Here is a 27,751-nt window from a genome sequence, read left to right as displayed (position 1 = left end):
TAAAAGTGAGCTTTTTGGCCATCAAGAAAAACGCTATGTCTTGCACAAACCCAACACCTCTCATCACCCCGAGATCACCATCCCTGTGGGGATGTTTTTCATCGGCAGGGACTGGGAAACTGGTCAGAATTGAAGGAATGATGGATGGCGCTAAATACAGGGAAATACTTGAGGGAAACCTGTTTCAGTCTTCCAGAGATTTGACATTTGGACGGAGGTTCACTTTCCAGCAGGACAATGACCCTAGGCATTCTGATTGAGCAACACTTGAGTGGTTTAAGGGAAATATTTAAATGTCTTGGAATGGCCTAATCAAAGCCCAGACCTCAATCCAATTGAGAATCTGTGGTATGACTTAAATATTGCTGTATACCAGCGGAACCCATCCAACTTGAAGGAGCTTGAGTAGTTTTGCCTTGAAGAATGGGCAAAAATCCCAGTGGCTAGATGTGCCAAGCTTATAGAGACATACCCCAAGAGACTTGCATCTGTAATTGCTGCAAAAGGTGGCTCTACAAAGTATTGACATTGGGGGGGGGGGGGGGGTGAATAGTTATGCACGCTCAAGTTCTGTTTTTTTGTCTTATTTCTTGTTTGATTCACAATAAAACCTATTTTGCATCTTCAAAGTGGTAGGCCTGTTGTGTAAATCAAATGATACAAACCCCCATAAAATCAATTTTCTTTCCAGATTGTAAGGCACAAAATAGGAAAATGCCAAGGGGTGAATACTTTCACAAGCCACTGTAGATGAAGGGGAGGAAAAGGATTTTTAAGTCTTGAGACAATTGCGACATTATTGTGTATGTGTCTCAGACAAAAGATTTAAGTGCCTTCGAATGGGGTGCTGTAGTAGGGGCCAGGCGCACCGGTTTGTGGCAAGAACTGCAACGCTGCTGTATTTTTCATGCTCAACAGTTTCCTGTGTGTATAAAGAATGGTCCACCACCCAAAGACCAACTTGATATGACTGTGGGAAGCATAGGGGTCAACATGGGCCAGCATCCCTGTGAAACACTTTCGACACATTTACATTTATACATTTTAGTCATTTAGCAAATGGGTGCAACTCAATATTAGGAAAGTGTCCTTAATGTCTTGTTCACTCAGTGTACATCTTCTACTATGTGCATTGTACTGTATATGTACAATGTGTTAAAATGTAGCAAAGTCAATCCATTCATTATCTGCCCCACAAAAACAGCAGAAAATATCAGAAATTGGTCGTTCAAATTTTCAAAACAACCACCTACTTACCTTTTTCTGTCACTGCAGAATGCTAAATAAAAATGTAATCTTACAACAACGCTTTGAAAACTAGAGTGAAATAAAATCTATGGAGAACAGTGTTGCTCAAACCTCTGCTGATGAAACACCATTTGTCCTATAACATTTCACATCTTATCTTTCAACATAACCCATACACATCCAGCATTTCTTCCTCAAATAAATTATGAATGCATCTTTTTTTAAATGTCTTAATTACAACTCAAAATTAGTTAAAAGGTTCCAAGTGCAAATCTGAACAGTTAGGAATTTCTAGATTACTTTTCACATTTGGTTCACCGTCCTTTTCTTAAACATCATCAGGATTCAATTATAGTGCCATTAAAATGTGCTTACCACGGTATTGCTTTTAACTAGACCACAATTTAAAAAAGACACACTTGCATATTGTTATAGTTTTAAAGACATTCTAAACGTATTCTGTCAAATTAATCCAGTTCAAAAGCAAGGTTAAATTAATAATCCCAGTAAAAATAATTCTAAATATATTGCCATCATGGTTCATTTTATATCTCCCTATATTCGTAAGTAGCTAAAATAAGAAATGTTTGAATAAGCAACATATGCATATATTAATTATGTTCAAGCTATGTTATTTAAAGCACAAAAAGACACCCTAATAATAGGATACACTACTACTGTATTTAGTGATATCTTCATGTTTGTTTTTCCTTTTTTTGTTTACAATTGTTTTGATATCACCTGTAAATAGTGCATATTTTGTGTGCTCCTGATCTGACATGTCACACTGCTGGTTTCTCCTTCTGACAAAGCGAAATCTATTCAGGCAGTGCAATTGATTCACGCTCCGAAGCTTTTACCTATCTTGTCTCATTTCACATCTTCCACTATCCACAGAATATGGACCTGGAGATTGAAAATTACTTTTCACTAAGATTACTGTACCACATGAAGTTAATAATTCCTAAATCCATACAGAACTCTTTCCATTTTTTACAACGGTCCCAGCTTTCTCTGTAGTGGCTGATTTCGGCCTGGCTCCTTGTTTCTCCTGGGTTGTGTTGACCCTGATTTGCTCTGCCAAGGTGCTTCCAGGACTACTTGTCCTCGAGGTGGGCTGGTTCTTGTTGGTGTTGTAGGTCTGGAAGGCCATTTCGAGCTGCTCCTGGGCCACCCGTAGGTGGCGGTGCAGGCTGGCTAGGTCCGAAGGGATGTTGTCATCTGGACTGGTGCACTCTTGGTTATGTTCCTGGACATCGTTGGCCATGTTCTGCTCATGGTGCATAATTAGACTGTTGGGGATAATCCGGTTGGGCCTGTCTGACTTCATGACCAGGTTGTACCCAGGGGGAGAGGCGGGGATGTTATGGGAGTATGGGTAGCTGTACGAGGGCCGTCGACCCTCCTGATTCCTCCTCTTGCGGAGAGTGTCTCGGAATGTTCCAATGCTCAAGTGGAACATCTCACACACGTTGAGGAGCAGGCAGAGGCAGCTGACGACATACATGATGAGCAGGAAGATGGTCTTCTCCGTCGGCCGAGATATAAAGCAGTCTACATTGTGGGGACAGGGCACCTTATTGCACACATATGATGAATTAACACGGAAGCCGTAGAGAAGATACTGGCCCGCCAGGAAGCCGATCTCAAACACGGCCCGGGACAGTAGCTGAAGGACATAGATTCTCATCAGGCCCTCTTGCATGATCCGCCGGCGGCCGTCATGTTTCTGCGGCTTGGCCGGCTCAGGCTTGACTTCTTGGGCTTCCACCACCTCCTCCTGGTAGATCATAGGCTCTGCATCGTTGTCCTCATCCTCCTCCCGCACCTCCTCAAGCGGGTGGCTATCCGTCCACCTTTGAGCATGAATGAGCTTCTTCCGGCGGTGGAACTTCCGGCGCTCCAACTCGGAGGTGCGGGCTATCTTGTGGATGGCGTAGCCCAGGTACATTACTGAGGGGGTGGAGATCATGATGATCTGGAAAACCCAGAAGCGGACATGTGAGAGTGGGGCGAAGGCATCGTAGCACACGTTGTCACAACCGGGCTGCTTGGTGTTACAGGTGAACTTGGTCTGCTCGTCAGAATAGATGGACTCGCCACCCACGGCGGTCAGCACAATGCGGAATATGATGAGCACCGTGAGCCACACTTTCCCCACAAAGGTGGAATGGTTGTGGATCTCTTCCAGAAGACGCGTGAGAAAGCTCCAGCTCATGGTGGTCATAGAGGCTTTTCAACTAGAATCTGGAAACACATAAAAAGTATAATTAAGGGTTTAGTTGAATAAAAGAGAGACAAGAACTAACAGAACTAGACACAACTCATACACAACACCAACAGAACTAGTCACAGCTCATACACAACATCAACAGAACTAGTCACAGCTCATACACAACACCAAATCAAAATTTATTGGTCACATACACATACAGTTGAAGTTGGAAGTTTACATACACCTTAGCCAAAAACATTTAAACTCAGTTTTTCACAATTCCTGACATTTAATACTAGTAAGAAGTCCCTATCTTAGGTCAGTTAGGATCACCACTTTATTTTAAGAATGTGAAATGTCAGAATAATAGTAGAGAGAATGATTCATTTCAGATTTTATTTCGTGCATCACATTCCCAGTGGCTCAGAAAATTACATACACTCTTAGTATTTAGTAGCATTGCCTTTAAATTGTTTAACTTGGATCAAACATAAAAACAGTTTAAGGCTAGCGGGACAGCTAGCCCTAAGGAGGTTCATGAAATCAATAACTTGCTAACATCAGATAACATTCTTATATTAGCCATTTCTGAGACTCACTTAGATAATTAATTTGATGATACAGTAGTAGCAATACAAGGATATAGCATCTATAGAAGAGACAGAAATGCTTATGTGGGAGGTTTTTCTGTATATATTCAAAGCAATATCCCTGAAATGCTTAGAGAAGATCTTGTGTTTTGAAGTGTTGTGGTTGCAGGTTCACTTGGCACATCTAAACCTTTTCTTTTGGGTTGTTGCTATAGGCTACCAAATGCAAACAGTCAGTATCTAAATAATATGTGTGAAATGCTTGATTGTGTATGTGATGTAAACAGAGGTCTACTTTCTTGGGGACCTGTATATTGACTGGTTTTCATCAAGCTGTCCACTCAAGAGGAAGCTTCTCACTGTAACCTGTGCCTGTAATCTGGTTCAGGTTATTAATCAACCTACCAGGGTGTTTCCAAACACTACAGGAACAAGATCATCCAGATGTATCAATCACATTTTTACTAATACTGTAGAGCTTTGTTCTAAAGCTGTATCCGTACACATTGGATGCAGTGATCACAATATTAGGGCAAAAATAGGGCCTAAAATAGGGCCTAAAATAGTCTATAAGAGATCACACAGAATATTTTACTGTGACTCTTATGTGGATGATGTAAAAACTATGTGTGGGTATGATGTGATTAAAAAAGAGGATCCAGCCACTGCACTTGATACATTTATGAAATTGCTACTTATTGAAAACATGCACCTGTTAAGAAACTGACTCTTAGAACTGTTGACCTCTACAGGATCGGTGTCCCTAAACCAGGATTGTTGTTGCTAATGTGCGCTAATGTGACTAGAATGAAGTTGTATACAACAGCCAACCTTCCGGGACATAGACATGTCTTATATGAGCAGAAAGCTTATATTCTTGTTAATCTAACTGCAGTGTCCAATTAGCAGTAGCTATTACAGGGGGAAAAAAGACAATGTTATTGTTTGAGGGGAGTGCACAAAAAATATAAAAATATATCACGGCAACTGGTGTGATATATTCACCTCTGAAGGTAAATTACATACTTACATTCAGTAACCTTGCTCTGATTTGTCATCCTGAGGGTCCCAGAGGTAAAATGAAGCATAGTTTTGTTTGATTAAATTCATTTTTATGTTCAAATGTAGGATTTGGGGTCTACAGTTTGACCCCACTTCTGTCTCTGGCTCCACTCCCACTCTGCCCAGACATCTAGATATGTGAAAGTTAGTGTATAAGCTAATGGTGCATCATGTATGACATTCCTGGGAGTGTGTAAGCTTAAATTTTGTATTACCATAGAATTTGTGTATGTTCTCTATAGTTATGTACTTGAAATGTATCAATTGACCAATTCGGCACATTTGGGCAAACCTCTGGCAGACTTGATACAAAATATTTGGAACTAATGTAATTCTCCACTGCATCAGTCTTAAACTTTGTAAACACACCGCTGCCTTCTGGTGGCCAAAATCTAAATTACACCCAGACTCCTATCTGAAAGTATGGTCTTTCTCTTTTATCTTTTACCAGATCTAATGTGTTATATCCTATCCTATCTCCTACATTAATTTCACATTTCCACAAACTTAAAAGTGTTTCCTTTCAAATGGTATCAAGAATACGCATATCCTTGCTTCAGGACCTGAGCTACAGGAAGTTAGATTTTGGTATGTCATTTTAGGCAAACACATAAAGCATAAAAAAGGGTCAGATCCTTGCTTCATGGATTGATGAGGAATTGAAAAACTATGGTTGAAAGAGATGGGGCAAAAGGAGTAGGTAATGAGTCTGGCTGCACATCTGACTGGCTGACTTACTGCAAATTGAGATATTATGTGACTAAACTCAACAAAAAGAAGAAGAAACTGTACTATGAAGTCAAGATCAATGATATAAGAATGATATATACACACTGTCTATAGTTATGTCTGTCCCACTCAGAGTATATTGTTGACGGAGGACAACCCAAACCAGAGGGTTTTTGCCTTTGCATTTTCATACGACCACCTGAACTCCTAACCTCTGTATTAAAGGTAACTGTCCAGTGAAAATCTCACCTTTAAAAGTTAATATTCTGTTAACTCATTCCCAAATGATGCTGTCCTATTCTCGTATTTGTGGCCAAAGCATAAATTGGAGAAAAATCCACTTAAAAATCCACACCTCAAACAGACCATTTAATTTTTTTGCTATTTCCTCAAATAACATGATCTCATGTTGGCTCATTGGCTGTGCTGTCCAATCAGCAGTCTACTTGAATGAATATTTTGAATGACAAGTGTATGCCCAGTCTCCCTCAACATTCTGTTGTTGGGGTATGCCCACACCATTTCAACACAGAAAAGCTGCTTTTTAACATACTGAATTCCATGTTTTTGGAAGGAAAACTTGTTCACTCATATTGGAAACACTAGACAGTTACTTTAAAACTTTTACTTCGACCAGATCCTAGTAGTCAAGTCTCTTCTTTTACCTTTTTCAAAGTCAACTTGTTACTGCAGATTTACCTAAATCAGTTGATTAAACCTTTTGCTTTCTTTTAATTTACCAAATTACATGATACAGAGCAATTGAGTTATGATCCTCATATTCCTATAAAATATGTTTGTGAACTTTTTGCAAACATTAAAATATTTATTTGAGATGAACAATTCCACTCTAATCCCAACATGTAGGCAAAATATATTTAAATAATATGTTTGCACACAACTTTTGCTATAATAGTACATAATGACAATGCACCACAACAGACTAAAGTTAATTAAAAGCAACAACTATGAACATAATCCCTGGGACCTATTTGAAATTAATAAACAGATTGTTCTCACTCGCTTCCATGTGCAAAAAATGTGGTTCTAAATTAGCATTTCTGGAATCTTTTTTCTTAAACATTATAATTATAAAACACAAATAAAACTATTGCAGTGCATTATTTTTTCAATAATTCTAACAATCAATTCAATTTAGCAAAAGACTTGAAAAAAACTGCTGACATACTGTATCACACACAGTGGTATAGTGGTGTAAATGCAAGTAAACACAGTTTTGTTCCCAACTTTTTTACTTTGTGCAACAGTTTACCCAGCTTTTTGTGGAAAAATGCATTAAAAGTATTGGGAGCGTTACCTTAGACAAGTAACGCATATGCATAAATAGTGAGAGGATATGTACATGACCTTGTGTATAGATTACTCAAAAGCTTCTACTATTCTCATACTGTTTAATGATTAATGATGCAGCTTCTCGATGACTGAATGAAGGGATATTTAGATGAATTCTCTCCAAGCTAAAGGAAGGTAGTGAGTGACACACCTGGGTTATATCAAGATAGGAGGCATATGGGGGAGGAGAGAGAGAACGCAGATGTGGAGGTGTCTCTGTGTGCTATACTCTTATTCGGAGAGAAAATCCCTATACTGTAGGTTCCCCTGAATGTTGAACTGGGACTCTCAGATTGATTTTAAAGGAAGAGAAGTAGGCCATCTATGCTTCTCCCAGGATGTTCTCCCACTAGTGTCCCTACTCCCCTCACACACAGAGCAGACTGCCTGCTTTGTGAGTTGATAGTATCATGACTGTATAGCAGCACTGTCTCCGCTAGCTGCCATCTGAGTGAAAACAGTGAACAGGAGAGGCTTGTTCGTCTGTCTAGCTACCACGAGGCCACGAGGCCTGCCCTCCAGACCCACCAGACCCTGTGCTGCTGCTGTCTCACACCGGGGAGAGAGGGGCAGCTAGCACCACATGGCCAGGCCACAGACGGCAGCTACCACCACATGGCCAGGCCACAGACGGCAGCTACCGTGGGCAATATAAGGCGGGTGAGCCCTCATGTGAAACACGTATCTAGTATTATAAGTTAGTAAACTGTTCATAAAATGAATAAAGGTGGGTAGACTGAGTTTACATTTTACTACAATACATCCCTGCCCAGAACTTGAGGATAGGCAGGTTTGTTTAACGGAAGCCCAGTAAGGATCATGGCTAGGCTTTATAATGAAGGGTGCCCCATGAGAGCATGCTTTGGAAGTGATTGGCTGCTGTGTACATCCATCCAGTGTGGGTAGTTTGCAACATTATTTTATGCAGTTGGTTGAACTGGAACTGGTAAAGAGAAAACGTTTGTGTAACTTGTTAGCGTTCCTCTTTCGCTGTGTGATATTGCCGTGTTTTATTTTAGGATCTCTACATGTTAATTCCGTGCTAGATGTCAGAGGTTACCCATGCAAGATGTTTCATGCTCATACCCTTTGGGGATTAGTAAATATAAATATTTCATTTCTGTTAACAACATGTTTTAACAATAATGTTGGAAAAATTCTGATAGAACAAACTGATTAGAGAATGTTGTATTAATGATTGCACTTACTATATGCGTGTATGAGTTTTAATTCTAGGTATTACTACCAGTTTTTGTTTTTATTCCGTTAATTAGGGTTGCAAAGGGAGGTATATTACTGGACACTTTAGAACTTTAGAAGGATTTTATGTAGTCTATCTCAAGACCCTTTTGGGTACTTCAGATTATCACAGGTGTCCCTCTGTGTGGCCTTCCCACGTGTACAATATTTGAAATAATTCAATTCGAGGGTTTTAAAATAAATAATAGAATGACAAATCTGTAAAACATTACCCTAAATATAAACCATGAACTCAGTCAGTGAATATCATTGGTGTTAAATATGAGGCTTTCAGCATGAAATATACTTCATATATATTTATTTCACTATGTCAATATGTATTTGTTGTCAATGTTTTGGCATCAAACTGGTGGCAGTTGTGAAGAAAAGTCAATAGTTGCAGTTCATTTAAAATAAGGCTTTATTCACTTAAATCATATGGTCTATCTACTTGAAACGCATGGACAATATGGACACAGATATAATAAATGAAAACTATATATGAATACACATTTTTAAAGTTATTGAAGTACAAGCTTTGCAACCCTATTCTTAATATCAATCAACCGTGTAAATATTGATTTCAGTATCCGCACTTAGCTGAGGGGGAAAGAAAATGACTGTGTGATATGACAAAATAAAAGCATTGTTTTTATGTAGGCTATCTTTCCATTTCCGTATTACAACATAAGCTTTGTTCTCCCATTGAAGGTGATCCCACCTGACTTGCCCTCATGATCTTGACCTTTGACCTAATATGAATAAGTAATGTATAGTTATAGTTTATCACTTTTATTCATCATTAAACATAATCTAACCCAATATTTTGAACACATGTCAAATATATTTCAAATGGTACAAATCTGTATAACAAGAAAACAATAATGAGAACTGCATCTCTATATCTTATAGAACAATTATTTATTAGCCTGGTGTAAACAAGTTGCAGTAACACCTTGCCGTAATTGTGTGGAATTCTTCTCTGGATTTTATATATTTTTTTATGACATGTTTTATTTATTTATGGTAACACAGCCAAAACACAACAGTAAGGATGAAAGAAAAAATACAAATACGCCCACCCATCCCCCCTCCCCAACCCACATAGGACCACGTTTATTGATGATATCATAACGGTTCTCTTAATATTAGTCCATAACTCAACATTTTCTCTCTATCCCCACCATACATGGCCAACTGAGATCAACCAATTTGAGAAATTTAACAAATGTTTAGGTTGTAGCGGCCTGAGAGAATATACATGATAAAGAATTACAAATGACCTGGTGTCAGGGGTGTTGGTCAAGATGAACTACTTTTCTTTACCTGCTGCAAAATAATATCCTTCCAGCTTTTCACAGTGGGACTAAAATATGTGTCTGTTTTTGAAATAAAACTGGTGCCTGAGGAGACACATTGGGCTCATCTCAATACATATTTCTGCACCATACTTTTACCCCGTTGATTTAAAAACCATGCTACATTTGGCACACAATTTAAATGTAACATTCTACACCTGAATTCTGCATCAAAGTATTGTAACCTCATTTAAAATGTTCAGTCGACAACACCTACAGTATGACAGGGGAAAGAGCTATGCATCCTAGGGTTTGGGAGAGAACGGACAAAACCCACCTGGAGAAGAAGTTGGACTGCACGCTCTGTTCAGACATAACTTTGTCCACATTTTCACAGCCATCCCGTGCCAAGTCCGTGCCGATGGCATGGAGGGTCCATCCTGATCCTGATCTGACGCTGTGACACACTAGCTAACAACAACATAATCTCCCCCACATAGTAAAAACAACAAACACTGTATAATTAGACTACTTAGCCTTTTCTGTTTATCCTCTCCTGAGTTATCCACACAGTGAGGACGGAACTGAACTTTTTCTCCTGTGAATGCCTCACATTCTGACTCGTGTCTGTTTTCTATTACGCCAGCCTTTTGCCCAAGAAGGAAGTATAAAAAAGAGAAGGAGAAAGACAAGGAAAAAATCTCTCCCTCCCCACCCTGGCAAGTGACCCTGTACCAGAGGGTCAAATTTAAGGACATCTGACTGCAGATTGAAATTAACACCCACCCAGCTGAGGGAGGCTTGTTAGTGGCAACACCTCCAGCCTTCCCCTTCCCACCCACTCCCTGTAGCTCAACACTTCTAAACACTCACCACCCTATAGCTCAACACTGCTCAACATTCAGCCACCTATAGCTCAGCACTGCTCAACACTGCTCAACACCCAACCCCTCTATAGCTCAACACTGCTCAACACTCACTCCCCTGTAGCTCAACATTGCTCAACACCCACCCCTCTATAGCTCAACACTGCTCAACACTCACCCCCTGTAACTCAACACTGCTCAAAACTCACTCCCCTGTAGCTCAACACTGCTCAACACCCCCCCTATAGCGCAACACTGCTCAACACCCCCCATAGCTCAACACTGCTCAACACTCAGCCTCCTATAGCTCAACACTGTTAAACACTCACCACCCTAGAGCTCAACACTGCTCAGCACTCAGCCCCCTGTAGCTCAACACTGCTCAACACTGCTCAACACTCACTCCCCTGTAGCTCGACACTGCTCAACACCCCCCCTCTAGCTCAACACTGATCAACCCCCCCCCCCATAGCTCAACACTCCTCAACACTCAGCCTCCTATAGCTCAACACTGCTCAACACTCCCCCCCCTATAGCTCAACACTGCTCAACACTCACCCCCTCTTTAGCTCAACACTGTTAAACGCTCACCACCCTAGAGCTCAACACTGCTCAACACTCACCCCCTATAGCTCAACACTCACTCCCCTGTAACTCAACACTGCTCAACGCTCACTCCCCTGTAACTCAACACTGCTCCACACTCACTCCTCTGTAGCTCAACACTGCTCAACACTCACCCCCCTGTAGCTCAACACTGCTCAACACTCACTCCCCTGTAGCTCAACACTGCTCAACACTCACTCCTCTGTAGCTTAACACAGATGACAGCTCTTCCTCTCTCTGCCCTCTTCTCTGATCTCAGCAAGACATGGTGCACCACACAACTGCCTCTTCTCACTTCCCCATGCCTAGGGTACCTGTAAAGCTAGTTGTGGATGTGATAGCTCGCCTTGAAAATACACAATGTGGAAAGTAGATGCATCTGCATAGTAGTTGGCACATGGATGGTCGCGCATATAAGTATGAGTGCTCTCTCTCTCTCTCTCTCTCATCTCTCTCACTCTCTTTCTCTCTGTCATTTAAATACACAAACACTCACACAGACCAACACCTACTGGAATTGTATATGTATATACAGTACAACAGATGTCCTTAATTATAACAAACAACAATGGAGAGAGAGAGAGGGTTAGCCTGCTGGGATATCCACTCTCCAAAGTGCCACACAGAGATAAAAAACACATTGCCTTAGAGCAGATCCGCTTCAATGTATCCAACAGGTACACTCAGTCATATCAAGTGTCCAAATATTTAGATGTTCCATCCAGGCGAATGGCCAGAGATGGGACTGGTGGACAGGTCCCACTCCACACTACGCTCCACGTCTTTTCCGACACGGTGTTTACACTCAAGGCTTTTTGTCAGGCCATAGAACTGGAAGCACAATGTTACTTAGCGCATGTGACTGCTTTTTTCATATGACTAAAATGCATCTATGAGTACAGTAGAGGCAAACCATGTACCTCATGCATACCATATGGTTCTTTGCCCATAAATATTTGTCTCCATGAAGAAAACCCGAGCTTAATATACTTAATTTCTAATTGAAAAAATTGTTCCTCAATCACTTTAATTGTGAGCCAGCCATCGTACTACTGTTTAACACTGGAAGTGACCGTCTGTCACGCCCTGACCTTAGAGATCCTTATTATTCTCTATGTTTGGTTAGGTCAGGGTGTGACTTGGGTGGGAAAGTCTATGTTTTCTATTTTTTTGTTTTTGGCCATGTGTGTGGTTCCCAATCAGAGGCAGCTGTCTATCGTTGCCTCTGATTGGGGATCATATATAAGTTGTCATTTTCCGTTTGGATTTTGTGGGATCTTCTTTTCTGTTTCGTGTCTGTACCTGGCAGAACTCTGCGCGTTCGTTTTCACGTTTGTTATTTTTGTTTTGAGTGTTTTTTGAAAAATAGAAAATCGTGAACACTTTCCACGCTGCGCTTTGGTCCACTCCTTTCGATGAGAGCTGTTACACCTTCAGCTAAACTGAAAAGATACTCAGAAGTCAAGAATTATCATTAAATGACATATCTGGATACAATCACTTTCATTAGCAAACTGGGGAGTGTGGGTAACAAATGTAACTTTTATCACCTGTATTTTGGATGATTCCCTTGCTAATACCTCACAGACTTGGCCAATTGATCAACATTTTATTTCTGCTCAGACATCACTGGAATCCTCTGACACGGAATAAGGTTTACTGGTCATACTTATCATTCTTTCACCTAAAGACCAGTATTTTCCAAAAAGAGTCCGTATTTAACACTTCTTCGTGAAATATAGACTTCTCTAAACAGTTCAACCCATGAGAGTGTGATATGAGAGTCGCGTGAAAACTGAGCGGGCTGAAGAGAGTGTGGAGAGCTCTGTGAGAGTGTGCAAGATGAGCATCTTGGCCATTTTAGTGATGAGACGGGAGGGTGTGTGAGTGAGCGGACTGAGTGGGTGAAACCAAGCCAGCTGGACCTGAAGGACCCACCCATCCTCCAGAGGCTTTGCCTCCAAACATCCCCTCCTCCTTGCATCCCTTTCTTCCCCCATCCCTGCATCTGACTGAGGAGTTCTGGCATTGCATGCACCCCTGCTGGGGTCAAGGGAAGAAGGAGATGGGATGCTGCTGGAATCACTGGAGCATTTGGGGTTCATCTAGACAGCCATGTGCTGTGCTGTCCCTAGGGGGGAGCAACACAGTCAGACCATCACGTGGCTTCTTCTCTTAGTCGGATCACATACACAGCTCTAAAATCTTGCTGCCACCCAAAAGACACAGATAGTCAAGTAACTAGCCTAATCTATTTGTTATTTTCTGGTTATAATAAGTTAGTCATTATATAATAAATTATGTTCATTCATTTAATATTTATTCAATGATCTGTTGAGTTGATAAACCACCTGCAGATTCCTTTTATAGTCATCTGTTGCTGCACAAAATGGCACATTCTGTTCAAACGACAGCTCCACAAGCATTTGCTCGTGGTCGGTCAGTTGTCACCTCGTAGAGGTCAGTGAGAGTTGTGCTGTCTGTCTGCAGTGGAGTTGGAATGGTGCAACAACAAGGACACATGGACAGAAGAGAAGTGAACACCTCGACAGCTCTCCTCTCCTCAGCCCCTTGCCAATGTCACTTTCCCGTAGAGTTTTTCCCTCTCTGCAGAACTAAGTTGACGGGAGCCGACTAGAGGCCACGGAGGTCTGTGTTTATGTAACAGATCAAGCAAAGCCATGTGACTTGAACGTGGCCCCCCCCAGAGAAAAGAGTGACACAAGACACCAGAGCAAAGCATGCGACTCGGCCGGTGCTTTCCCCCGTTCTCCTGTCCCCCACATCATCCAACTTGCCCTTACCAGGCAGTGCAGAGCAGAGTAGGGTGTATCCTGTAGGCTGCCTGAGAGTGGTGGCAGTCCTCTTTCATTTGTTCACTTTTCTCTCTGTTTTTCAGCCAAGCCTATCCTATCCTACCCCTTGGGTCTGTGCATCCCGTGCCAGTTTGACAGAGGCTCAAGTCCACCGAAGCGACTGTGGTGAAGAGCCTAGAGGTGGATGCCAACATTATCCAAGAAAAACTTCCTTCAGCTGAGCTTGGATGTCTACTGTTAGTCAACAAGGCATTGCAGTATAGCTGTGAAGGACGTGGACATGGTCCAACTATAAAAAACAGGTGGACTCAAATATTTATACAACTTAAAAGAATGTACATCTGATGTAGATCGTAAATTGCCTGTAACGTTTGACTGCCCTAAACCATTTCAGAATGCAGTGGAAACCCTTGCTAATCCTTACGTAGGGACTATGCATACACTGTAACAACATTTCCTCTAACAAAAATGAACAAAGACTGCATTTCTACATACAGCCAAAAAAAATATGTTCCATGAGAACACTAGGCCTGCTAACTATCTAACTGGAGGTTTTGGTTTTACTGTGTTCAGATAGTATAAACACACAGAATGAAGTCTTCTCTACGCAGCTAATCTGTACTACAGTATACTGAGACAGAACTGTTCGCCTCAAGACTGACATTGCCTTTAGGTAGAACGTGATGAGCAGACATTAATGTCACATTCATTTTTATGTAAGTTGAGAGAAATAGCAGCAATGTAGTGAAAAGCATATATTGCCTTGTCTATTCTGTTGTCAGTAGGAAGTTATGTATCAGTACTCTGGCTTTCAGGCAGATGTTGCACTTGGCGTGAGCTGGATGTAAGGATAAGGACTCTGGTTTAAATGTTGTTGATGCAGATTAAGTGTTATTTGTTTGTTCATTAAATGGATGATGCCAAAAATGGGATAAGTCTTACTTGAGCTCCATCAATCCTCTGGTATAGCTTTGTTTCTACAGGTTTGGTATATCCCAGTAAACCAAATTTGGTTCTGTGAAAGTTCCCAGAACATTTGTTAGGTTGCAGCTAATGTTCTCATAACAAAAAGGGTCCAGTTGTGCTGATGATTACACAATATTTGTATAAAACATTCGCTTAACGTTGCAAGAACGTTCCCAGAACACATTTAGTCTGTTCTTTAAAGGTTCAAAGAATGTTTCATTAGTTGGTGGGGACATCACAAAAGATATGTTCCCAAAACACAAAAACTGTCCTGTTGTGCGCATGATTATATGTTTCATTTAGGGTGAAAAAAACATTCACCTGATGTTACAAGAATGTTCCCAGATTTTTTGTTTGTTTGTATTGTCTTTAAAGGTTCCCAGAACATTTAATTAGGTTGTGTTATTCCTATGTTCCCAGAATGATGTTCCCAGAATGATACAATTAAATTTTGAACAGTCCACAGAGGTTTGTTTGATCTTATTGTTGAGGAAGTTAGTTCTACAATAATCCATGTAAATCAAATCAAATTTGTCACATAATTCATAAGGTGTAGACTAACAGTGAAGTTGAAACACATATGGCATTTATTTGCAATCACATGATTCACATATTGTACAAACATAGTTTTGACCTATTTTATATATAGTCCAAAGCTGAGATCGAACCTGGGAGCGTTATCCCTGAAATTCATCCATTGTGCCACTGGAATAGGCCTAGCATAAATATAAAGCTGTTTTCACCTTTACTCTGACTTCCAGGTTGTGGTTTTTGTCTTTGCAAAAGATAGGATAACTAAATCTAGAAAAATGTATATCCTCTATTGTTTCTTACTCTACCAATCCTGCTTACGGTATATATAGTAAAGTTGGGAAGTTTTGACTATTATTTTCCAGACAAACTTGATTTCAGAAATCATGTTAAATTATTGCCTGACAGATTGTTGTGAGGTGTACACAGATGTGCATATATGTACGTATACAGTAGCCATAGTTTGGATCGGATCATCATTTAAGGATTTCAGTACAAATGGAATACCAATAGAAACATCAGGATCCTTGTTGTGCAGCAGACTAAGTATCCTACAGGGCTTGAAAATGGTAGATCGCAGGTTCAAATCTACTTGATCATCATTCTTTAAAAAAGCTATAGCGATGTATGTACTATACCCTTGTAAAATTTAATGAAGTAAGTGCCCTTTTTAAAAAAAAGTTTGGTAACTTCATATAATAATGTTATATTACACATCAATATTAGCAGAACATTGCAGCAATGTTTTCAGAACTACTTCCATCATTGAAGTATGTTTTTAGAACAATTCTGGATCATCATGCCATAACCTTACAGAATAAAATTTACAAGAGACTCGCAGGAATGTGTCTTGTTTACTGTTAAAGGTGTTACAAGTAATTATCTCCATCAACATTAGCTGAATACTCCAGGAATGTTTTTTTTAACCAATTCCATTACTCCAACCTTTTATTGTGGAAGTACAGTGGCTTGCGAAAGTATTAAGACAAGAAACAGAAAACTTGAGCGTGCATAACTATTCACCCCCCAAAGTCAATACTTTGTTAGAGCCACCTTTTGCAGCAATTACAGCTGCAAGTCTCTTGGGGTATGCCTCTATAAGCTTGGCACATCTAGCCACTGGGATTTTTTCCCATTCTTCAAGGCAAAAAACTGCTCCAGCTCCTTCAAGTTGGATGGGTTCCGCTGGTGTAAATCAATCCTTAAGTCATGTCACCGATTCTGAATTGGATTGCGGTCTGGGCTTTGACTAGGCCATTCCAAGACATTCTAATTTTTCAAGTTTCCCTTAAACCACTCAAGTGTTGCTTTAGCAGTGTGCTTAGGGTCATTGTCCTGCTGGAAGGTGAACCTCTGTCCCAGTCTCAAATCTCTGAAACAGGTTTCCCTCAAGAATTTCCCTGTATTTAGCACCATCCATTTTCCTTGATGGCCAAAAGGCTCAATTTTAGTCTCATCTGACCAGAGTACCTTCTTCCATATGGTTGGGGAGTCTCCCACATGCCTTTTGGCGAACACCAAATATGTTTGCTTATTTTTTTCTTTAAGCATTGGCTTTTTTTCTGGCCACTCTTTCATAAAACCCAACTCTGTGGAGCGTACGGCTTAAATTGGTCCTATGGACAGATACTCCAATCTCCGCTGTGGAGCTTTGCAGCTCCTTCAGGGCTATCTTTGGTCTCTTTGTTGCCTCTCTGATTAATGCCCTCTTTGCCTGGTCCATGAGTTTTGGTGGGCTGCCCTCTCTTGGCAGGTTTGTTGTGGTGCCATATTCTTAAAAAAATAAAAATAATAATGGATTTAATGGTACTCCGTGGGATGTTTCATATACTGTATATATTTTTTAACCCGAACCTGATCTATACTTCTCCATAACTTTGTCCCTGACGTGTTTGTAGAGCTTCTTGGTCTTCATGGTGCCGCTTGCTTTGGTGGTGACTCTTGCTTACTGGTGTTGCAGACTCTGGAGCCTTTCAGAACAGGTGTATATATACACTGAGATCATGTGACACATAAATAAAGTGAACCACTGTGCAAATCTAACTAATTATGTGACTTCTGAAGGTAATTGGTTGCACCAGATCTTCGTTAGGGGCTTCATAACAAAGGGGGTGAATACATATGCAAGCACCACTTTTTTTCAAGTAATATTTTTAATTTCACTTCAACAATTTGGACTATTTTGTGTATGTCCATTACATGAAATCCAAATAAAATGTCATTTAAATGACAAGTTGTAATGCAGCAAAATAGGAAAAAGGGGGATGAATACTTTTGCAAGGCGCTGTATGTTCAGGAAACTTTATTAGAACCATCATGTCACTATAACTTTATGAGACCATTTTAGGAATATTCCCTGATTGTTGTTATGGGGGTTTTGAATAACATATCAATCAACATTGGCAGAACGTTCCTGCAATGTTTCCTCAGAACAACTTTTATTGCTCCCACATTTTGTTGCGGCAGTATGTTCTAAGAACATTACCGGAACATTGTGTTATTACATTCCTTGGAAACCTAATGAGAACCTTAGGGGAATGTTGTTTTGTAGTAATTTTTACAGATTTTGTGAACAACATTTTAATGAATGTTAGGAGAACATTTCCTTTAAAACATTTTCTTTAAAAAATGTATATTGGTGATCAAAAACATTCTTTGAATGTTGGCGGGATGTTATCATCCTAATGTTAGCTCAATCCCTAACTGGAACTTAATTGGAATGTTAGCTAATGTTCTGGGAATGTTCCCGGATTGCTGGGCTGTTTGTTGTTATCAATATCCATCATTGGTTGTTCGGCCTATACAGTCATGGCCAAAAGTTTTGAGAATGACACAAATATTAATTTTCATAAAGTCTGCTGCTTCAGTGTCTTTAGATATTTTTGACAGATGTTACTATGGAATACTGAAGTATAATTACAAGCATTTCATAAGTGTCAAAGGCTTTTATTGACAATTACATGAAGTTGATGCAAAGAGTCAATATTTGCAGTGTTGACCCTTCTTTTTCAAGACCTCTGTAATCCTCCCTGGTATGCTGTCAATTAACTTATGGGCCACATCCTGACTAATGGCAGCCCATTCTTGCATAATCAATGCTTGGAGTTTGTCAGAATTTGTAGGGTTTTGTTTGTCCACCCGCCTCTTGACGATTGACCACAAATTCTCAATGGGATTATTAAGGTCTGGGGAGTTTCCTGGCCATGTACCCAAAATATCGATGTTTTGTTCCCCGAGCCACTTAGTTATCACTTTTGCCTTATGGCAAGGTGCTGGAAAAGGCATTGTTCATCACCAAACTGTTCCTGGATGGTTGGGAGAAGTTGCTCTCGGAGGATGTGTTAATCAGGCCATCCTCCAAAAGTCTTTGCCTCACTGTGCGTGCAGGTGCACTCACACCTGCCTGCTGCCATTCCTGAGCAAGCTCTGTACTGGTGGTGCCCCTATCCCACAGCTGAATCAACTTTAGGAGACAGTCCTGGCACTTGCTGGACTTTCTTGGGCGCCCTGAAGCCTTCTTCACAACAATTGACCCGCTCTCCTTGAAGTTCTTGATGATCCGATAAATGGTTGATTTAGGTGCAATCTTACTGGCAGCAATATCCTTGCCTGTGAAGCCCTTTTTTGCAAAGCAATGATGACGACACGTGTTTCCTTGCAGGTAACCATGATTGACAGAGGAAGCACAATGATTCCAAGCATCACCCTCCTTTTGAAGCTTCCAGTCTGTTATTCGAACTCAACCAGCATGACAGAGTGATCTCCAGCCTTGTCCTCGTCAACACTCACACCTGTGTTAACGAAAGAATCACTGACATGATGTCAGCTGGCCCTTTTGTGGCAGGGCTGAAAAGCAGTGGAAATGTTTTTGAGGGAATCAGTTCAAGAGGGACTTTGCAATTAATTGCAATTCATCTGGTCACTCTTCATAACATTCTGGAGTATATGCAAATTGCCATCATACAAACTGAGGCAGCAGACTTAGTGAAAATGTATATTTGTGTCATTCCAATATGTTTGGCCACCACTGTACAGGATCTTAATTAGACCACCCTGTTGCAGGACACATTTTCCTGCACCGCAGTAAAAAATAAATGTGTAGTGCATTCAAGGTTTAAAAATGCTTAAAGTTTTTAATTACCACTTTAACATTTCAGACATGATTTGCCCTAACAAAAAATGTATTAACCCATACAAACTTTTCAATTAAATATAATCCACCTAGTAATTCACATCACTAGGATTATTTTCCTGCTGTGAGAAACTGGTCAAATTAAGAGCCTATACATGTGTAGGTGTCTCGGATGACATCTCCATTAATGTTAGCGGAATGTTCCAGTAATGTTTTCTCAGAACCAATTGAATTGAATCCCGAAATGATTGCTGAAGAATGTTTAGGGAACGTTATTGGAACAATCATAACACAACGTCACGCTATAACTTTTTTAGAGCAGGGTGGTTGTTGTTATGGGTGTTTTTAATAGAATCTCCATCAACATTAGCAAAACATTCCCGTAATGTTTTCTCAGAAACATTTCTATTGCTCTCACATTTTGTTGCGACAGTATGTCTAAAAACATCACTGGTATATTCTGTTATTACGTTACCTGGAAACGTAATGAGAACGTTTGGGGAATGTTTTGTGGTGGTTATTACAGCTGTTGTGCACAACATTTTAGTTCATTTTAGTAGAACATTCCAAGGATATTTAATTTAAAACGTTTTCTGAAAATCTTATTACATTAATTTTTTTTTTATCAATCTTTGAATGTTTTTGGGTTATCCTCCTAATGTTAGGTAAAACCCTAACTTATATCTTCATGGGAAGCTTAGCTAATGTTGTGGGAATGTTTCGGGAATATCTAAAAAGCATTTACATACAGTATCTTTCCTCACCCATATATGCTCTAAAGAGTGCCGAGTACTGTCTACTTGGCATGGACCATGTCTTTCGCTCATATCAAAGACACTCTAAGCCGCTTCATGTAAAAATGCATGAAAATTGCCAGAAGAGCACCACATTTTCCATTCACCTGGGTTCTGAGGTGAAAGCACCAGGCATTGTTATAAACTTTCAATAAGGCAGCAAGCAAGAAAAAGGCATTGCTAATATCTAAGTTGATTCTTAAGAGAACAAAAATGGATTTGAAAGTGTTATATTCTACAGCTCGCAATTACGATGTTGTCTGTCAAGATGATTAGATGTTTGGGAAGTTACTAGCTGACTTCATGTTATCCTTATGCGACTCACATCACAACCTTTGGTCACTTCACACTCCCCTGCTCTTCTAACACACATTTCTCACACATCCCATTATTATATTCTACATTGCCTATCATAGACATAAAACTCAATTTCAAATGTCTTCAAGCACCTGCTTTACCCTAATTTCAGAAGATTACCAATTAAGTACTCTCTGTTATAAATGTGCAATAATCACATTCTGGATTATATAATGATGCCCTCCATGCAGAATTTAAAAAACATCCAAACATGATTCTGCCATGCGATCCAAATATTTAAAAAAATATTACATTCATATTTATACAGCAAAATACTGTAATGTTCTAATATCGATGTGCTCTCAAATACATTGCATGAATATATGGTCAAGAGAAGAATCCCTCCACACAACTTCCCCTTAAAACAAACCAAGCAACAAACAACAAAGCTTGCTTGGAGTGCTGGAGGTCCTTAAACTTTGACATTATCTTGTCATAACTGACCATGTCATGAGGTGGACCCAGGCCTGGCCCGAAGAGCAGCAGAACTATTCAGGGTCATTTGGATTTCAGTAGCAGAGAAATACTTAGTAAAGCACCACCCCCAGAGCTCTTAGTAAGCTAGCCTTTTACTGCAGTGTAAGAGACAGAACCACCAACTCAGTGAACTTCAGCCACTGGCAGCGCTCCCACAGGCCTAATATGATAGCATCAGCTAGCTCGTCCATGTCATGTTGTCTTACACAACAATAGCTGACAGCAGAATCGTATATCTATGACTCTTGCTCCTGGCACCGTCTAAGTTATATTACATGACTAGTACAGTAACGAGATCAAGGTGTTGCTGTCAGCTCGTTAGGGCCTGTTTATGGTTTTATGTGGAGTATGTTTGATAGTTAGATAATGCTAAAGTATAAAAAGATGATGCTGATTTCATAAAAAAAATACTTTGATACAGATAAGAGGCCAGAAAATACATGACAATACCATATTTATAAGAATTGATGTGGTGTATAACCTCATTAAAATCCACTTACTAATGCATTGTTGCATGTTTTACATTATTATTATTTTTTTTATTGGTCAAACAATCAAATATATTGTATTCACAGGTAGGGAGAGAATACACCACGTGCTATATGCAAATAATATAATCGTATTCTTAACTGCAAGAGGTCATATTCATTGTTAATGGTACAGTATGTAATTTCCCCCATCACATCTGTTTTCGCCACTGGAGGTTTTAAAACACTAGGTGGCATCCATGTATCTGAATGGTCATGCATGCATTGCTGTCTCAGGCTAGTAGTCTACTGCACCAATATGACAAAAGGCTATCTTGTATCATTACACAACCCTTAGCCTAGCCTGTAACAAATGCTACAGCAAATGTTTGGTCAGAATTAGGCAGTCCGATCATATCAAGCCTACTTAGCAAGAGAATGAACAAGCTTTTATTCTGCTTGGACTGTAGCTACACCGTAGAGTTTCAAACGTGCGTGTTGTTAAGATTCATGGGACGCTATTCAAATCTGGTCACTAATTACACATCTACATCAGATATTTATGCAAATGCATATAGAAACACATTCGCTATGCTTAAATAATGTGTTGAATCTGATAGCTTAGTCTATAGTGCATCTTTCACACGGTCAGAGCCTTGACACTGGGCACATGACGTCACTTCAATGTTGATAATTGGGTAATTTTTGGTTGAAACAGGGATCAATGAGATTACAACCTATATTCACCCAATCAAAAAGAGAGCCAAAAGTGTGTTGAATTTCCAATGCGTTATCACTATGCAGTGTCTGATTTTTGGTTTAGTTGTCACTGAAATGTCTATCACTGCTCTTTCAACCATTTAAAAACATATCAAAGTTCAAATGGGAATACAATGTCATATATTTTGTTTATTTATACAACATACAGTATTAATGTGTTATCACTATGCTTCTATCTAATAGCACAGCCAAATGACCTGGATTGCAGTGTGCAGTGTGCAAGTAATCAATGCCGTTCGTGATTCTGCACAGTTTATTACAGCAATTGTGAAGATCTCACAGACCTGCGAGGGCCTATGAATTATATCTTGAACATGCACACTTCATATATAGAAATGATGACCATGGATGTGTTACTCCTTCTCTGTGGCGGACGTAAGTAAGACATTTAAGCGTGTTAACCCTCGCAAGGCTGCCGGCCCAGACGGCATCCCTAGCCGCGTCCTCAGAGCATGTGCAAACCAGCTGGCTGGAGTGTTTGCGGAGATATTCAATCTCTCCCTATCCCAGTCTGCAGTTCCCACGTGCTTCAAGATGTCCATCATTGTTCCTGTAGCCAAGAAAGCAAAGGTCACTGAACTAAATGACTAAACACCCTGTAGCACACACTTCTGTCATCATGAAGTGTTTGAGAGGCTAGTTAAGGATCATACAGTGCCTTGCGAAAGTATTCGGCCCCCTTGAACTTTGCGACCTTTTGCCACATTTCAGGCTTCAAACATAAAGATATAAAACTGTATTTTTTTGTGAAGAATCAACAACAAGTGGGACACAATCATGAAGTGGAACGACATTGATTGGATATTTCAAACTTTTTTAACAAATCAAAAACTGAAAAATTGGGCGTGCAAAATTATTCAGCCCCTTCACTTTCAGTGCAGCAAACTCTCTCCAGAAGTTCAGTGAGGATCTCTGAATGATCCAATGTTGACCTAAATGACTAATGATGATAAATACAATCCACCTGTGTGTAATCAAGTCTCCGTATAAATGCACCTGCACTGTGATAGTCTCAGAGGTCCGTTAAAAGCGCAGAGAGCATCATGAAGAACAAGGAACACACCAGGCAGGTCTGAGATACTGTTGTGAAGAAGTTTAAAGCCGGATTTGGATACAAAAAGATTTCCCAAGCTTTAAACATCCCAAGGAGCACTGTGCAAGCGATAATACTGAAATGGAAGGAGTATCAGACCACTGCAAATCTACCAAGACCTGGCCGTCCCTCTAAACTTTCAGCTCATACAAGGAGAAGACTGATCAGAGATGCAGCCAAGAGGCCCATGATCACTCTGGATGAACTGCAGAGATCTACAGCTGAGGTGCGTGACTCTGTCCATAGGACAACAATCAGTCGTATATTGCACAAATCTGGCCTTTATGGAAGAGTGGCAAGAAGAAAGCCATTTCTTAAAGATATCCATAAAAAGTGTTGTTTAAAGTTTGCCACAAGCCACCTGGGAGACACACCAAACATGTGGAAGAAGGTGCTCTGGTCAGATGAAACCAAAATTGAACTTTTTGGCAACAATGCAAAACGTTATGTTTGGCGTAAAAGCAACACAGCTGAACACACCATCCCCACTGTCAAACATGGTGGTGGGAGCATCATGGTTTGGGCCTGCTTTTCTTCAGTAGGGACAGGGAAGATTTTTAAAATTGATGGGAAGATGGATGGAGCCAAATACAGGACCATTCTGGAAAAGAACCTGATGGAGTCTGCAAAAGACCTGAGACTGGGACGGAGATTTGTCTTCCAACAAGACAATGATCCAAAACATAAAGCAACATCTACAATGGAATGGTTCAAAAATAAACATATCCAGGTGTTAGAATGGCCAAGTCAAAGTCCAGACCTGAATCCAATCGAGAATCTGTGGAAAGAACTGAAAACTGCTGTTCACAAATGCTCTCCATCCAACCTCACTGAGCTCGAGCTGTTTTGCAAGGAGGAATGGGAAAAAAATTCAGTCTCTCGATGTGCAAAACTGATAGACATACCCCAAGTGACTTACAGCTGTAATCGCAGCAAAAGGTGGCGCTACAAAGTATTAACTTAAGGGGGCTGAATCATTTTGCACGCCCAATTTTTCAGTTTTTGATTTGAAGTATCCAATAAATGTCGTTCCACTTCATTATTGTGTCCCACTTGTTGTTGATTCTTCACAAAAAAATACAGTTTTATATCTTTATGTTTGAAGCCTGAAATGTGGCAAAAGGTCGCAAAGTTCAAGGGGGCCGAATACTTTCGCAAGACACTGTATCACCTCCACCTTACCTGACACCCTAAACGCAATTCAATTTGCTTACCGCCCAAATAGATCCACAGACGATGCAATCGCCATCGCACTGCACACTGCCCTATCCCATCTGGACAAGAGGAATAGCTATGTAAGAATGCAGTTCACTGACTATAGCTCAGCATTCAACACCATAGTACCCTCCAAGCTCATCAGACGTTACACTCCCTGTTCACCCATGACTGCGTGGCCACGCACACCCCCATCATAATCATCAAGTTTACAGACTACATAGCAGTATTAGGCCTCAACACAAGCATTTCGCTACAGACACAATAACATCTGCTAAATATGTTTGTGACCAATACAATTTCATTTGATTTTGATTTGAATGTTACATTAGTGTGTAAGATGGCCTTAACTTTAGGCTATTTATTGTAAAGGTCATATTGTGTTTGGTTGACAATGCAACAAAATATCAACATTTAAAAGGAGCCTGCTTGGATAGTTCCATCTGAGGCACTGGCCCCATTCTTCAACTTTTATTTTTGGTTGAGTTGGTGACGTGAGTCCAACATATAATTTGATAACTTATCGACAATAGGCTATTTATTGTATTTCAAAAGTGATATTGAATTGTGTTTGGTTGTCAATGCAAGGAAATGTGTCTACTGCTTGGATCGTTCCATTTGTGCCACTGACTTAGTCTGGCTTTAATTTCAGTTTGTCTAGAAATTAATAATTGATAGGTTGGAATAATGTCTCCATCTCAAACAAAAAGTCTAAGTTAAAGAATAGGACTACATCAAATCAAACTTTAAATGCACTTTAAATAACGTTTGATTTGATTCAGTCCTATTCTTTAACTTAGATATTTGGTTGAGATGCAGAGACGTGCATCTTCATTGAAAGTTGGTTACTATGGTGACATAATCCTGTGGTTGAAGTTTCACCCGGAAAAAGCAATAATTTACGTTGATTACCTTTTTCAAATCCAATGTATTTTCGACGTAGATTCCACGTCAATACATTGACAAAGGATGTTGATTTTTTTTTATTCAACCAGTTTGTGCCCAGTGGGTTTGTTCCTGTATAGCAAAAGCCCAATTATTTTCCCATTTGTAGACTGAGAATATAGAAGATATTGTTTATTTTACGCATAATCATTCTTAAGATAAGGGATCAGTATTTTCTGACTTGTTGGTTCAGACTCACAGGAAGCATCAGGTGGTTGGCCTGAAGTGAGCCTACACTGAGCATATTCAGCTGTACAGTAGGACACTGCATGCAATACTATGAGATAGGAAGGCCTAGTGACATGCAATCGCCAGTGTAGAAATGCCAGCAGAATAATAGATATGAATCTCAATAGGTTTTATTGCCATTGAGTAACTATTACTTTTTCAACACACAGCACATGTCTAGAGGTTTACCATACTGAGAATGTTGATTTAAATACAGACTACCAATGAAGTCATTGAACATGTGCATAATAATACTGAAATGCCCTAATACTGTATTGCAGCAATGTCCGGCAATACATGTGTTTTCAGAGAAGATAACATTTTTTGGGAACTTTCTGTCTGATTTAAAATGTGCTTCAGTGTCAGGTTAATAACCCAGAGTGTCAGGTCAATGACCTTGTTGCTTGGCTAATATACAGCATGTACTTTGAATTGTGCCAAAAGGTAACTGGAGGATAACCTGAGGTACCATTTAACTGGCTGATGACCCAAGGCACTCTTTAATAATGTAAGTGACCTGGTCTGGTCTATGAGAACCCAGTTTTATTGGAAACATGTTTTTCCATGTTATTCACATGTTTTTTCATGTAGAGGGTGTCTGCCTTATCATCCTGGTGCCTTTTCTGGAATAACAGCCTGGAGAGTAAATAATATTGTATTTTTCATATATTTCAATATATATTCAATAATTTTTATATCACATAAAATATCTATAATGATAAAGGAAATATATGAAATATTCTGTAATGAAATAAATAAAAGTAAAAAGTATTATTATTGTGCACACTGTCAGCCAAGAAAGTTTGACTATAAAACTATATGATTATTATAATCTACATTGCCATACAAGTACTACATGCAATGATCGACTGAAGGGACAATACAAAACTATTCTCCACAAGGAGATAGATATGAGTCCACTAAAGCGTATGGGAGGAGAATCAAACTACAGTACATAGCATTACATTAAAAGAAATACATCACAAGAGCCCCCTGAGGTAAAACAAGAGCATCGCAAATGGATAATGGAAAAAAGCACCTACCTCTCCATGGGGCCGGCTAGGTTAGACCAGACTAGTATTCTTCACAGTGGAGCATTCTGGGATGGCTTCCAGAGACATTGCTTAGCTTCCCCGAGGCTCGGAAACAGGATGACAGAGAGACAATGGCTCATTTTTCTTTAAAACTCCTCACCACCAAGTACAGGCAGGACACTCAGGACTCCTACCAATGGCTCCATTGTTCCCTGGCTTGGTCAGTCAGTCGCCTTCATGACTGGTGCTCTAGCTCTACTACTGTAGCTCTACTATTTGTTTATTTCATCCAGGATGACTTCTGTTCTGTCACAGCCATTCATTCACCCAGAAAGGTTTTACTGATGCTACTCTGAACCTCGAGTACAGAGCCTTGTGACTTAACAGCGTGTGTATGTGTGTCTCACAGAAGCAACTCAGACGGAAAGAATAACCTCTACAGTTCTCTAAATATGTACAGTAAAATAGACAACCTTTACGTATTAATGTGGAGAAACGTAAAAGGTGAATAGTCATCTGTCATATGCAAATTAGGTTCTATTTCAATTGTATTCAAATGAATACTGTGGTATTTTCACCTCTCTCTCCAAGGTATAGTTTCTAGAATGTATACATTTCATACATAAGATACATAAATGTTTGGCCATAAGACAATCCATTAAAATCAAATGTATGAAATGTATGCCCTATCCAAGAAAAAGTACCAACCA

The 27,751-nt window shown here is 39.9% G+C and overlaps 1 protein-coding gene across 2 annotated transcripts; it reads right to left on the bottom strand.

Moving 5' to 3' along the window:
- Positions 1-568: 568 nt before the first annotated feature.
- LOC110508573 (gap junction gamma-1 protein-like) lies at positions 569-27,151 on the bottom strand. 2 transcript variants are annotated; one of them, XM_021589169.2, is made up of 2 exons: positions 27,051-27,151; positions 569-3,495 (listed from the first exon to the last, which is right to left on the bottom strand). In XM_021589169.2, the coding sequence occupies exon 2, from the start codon at positions 3,473-3,475 to the stop codon at positions 2,213-2,215; it is 1,263 nt and encodes a 420-aa protein (XP_021444844.1). In that variant the 5' UTR covers positions 3,476-3,495; positions 27,051-27,151; the 3' UTR covers positions 569-2,212. The 2 variants fall into 2 exon arrangements, with proteins under 2 accessions (XP_021444844.1, XP_021444845.1); XM_021589170.2 differs by lacking the exon at positions 27,051-27,151 and adding an exon at positions 10,072-10,960.
- Between the last annotated feature and the right edge of the window lie 600 nt (positions 27,152-27,751).

The sequence above is a fragment of the Oncorhynchus mykiss genome, chromosome 28 (genome assembly GCF_013265735.2).
Source record: "Oncorhynchus mykiss isolate Arlee chromosome 28, USDA_OmykA_1.1, whole genome shotgun sequence".
NCBI classification, from domain to species: domain Eukaryota; kingdom Metazoa; phylum Chordata; class Actinopteri; order Salmoniformes; family Salmonidae; genus Oncorhynchus; species Oncorhynchus mykiss.
This window is presented reverse-complemented; position numbering and strand designations above follow the sequence as displayed.

What these genes read in the sequence shown, in the direction of transcription:
- LOC110508573 (XM_021589169.2), bottom strand. Translation starts at nt 3,475, where the DNA reads ATGACCACCATGAGCTGGAGCTTTCTCACGCGTCTTCTGGAAGAGATC.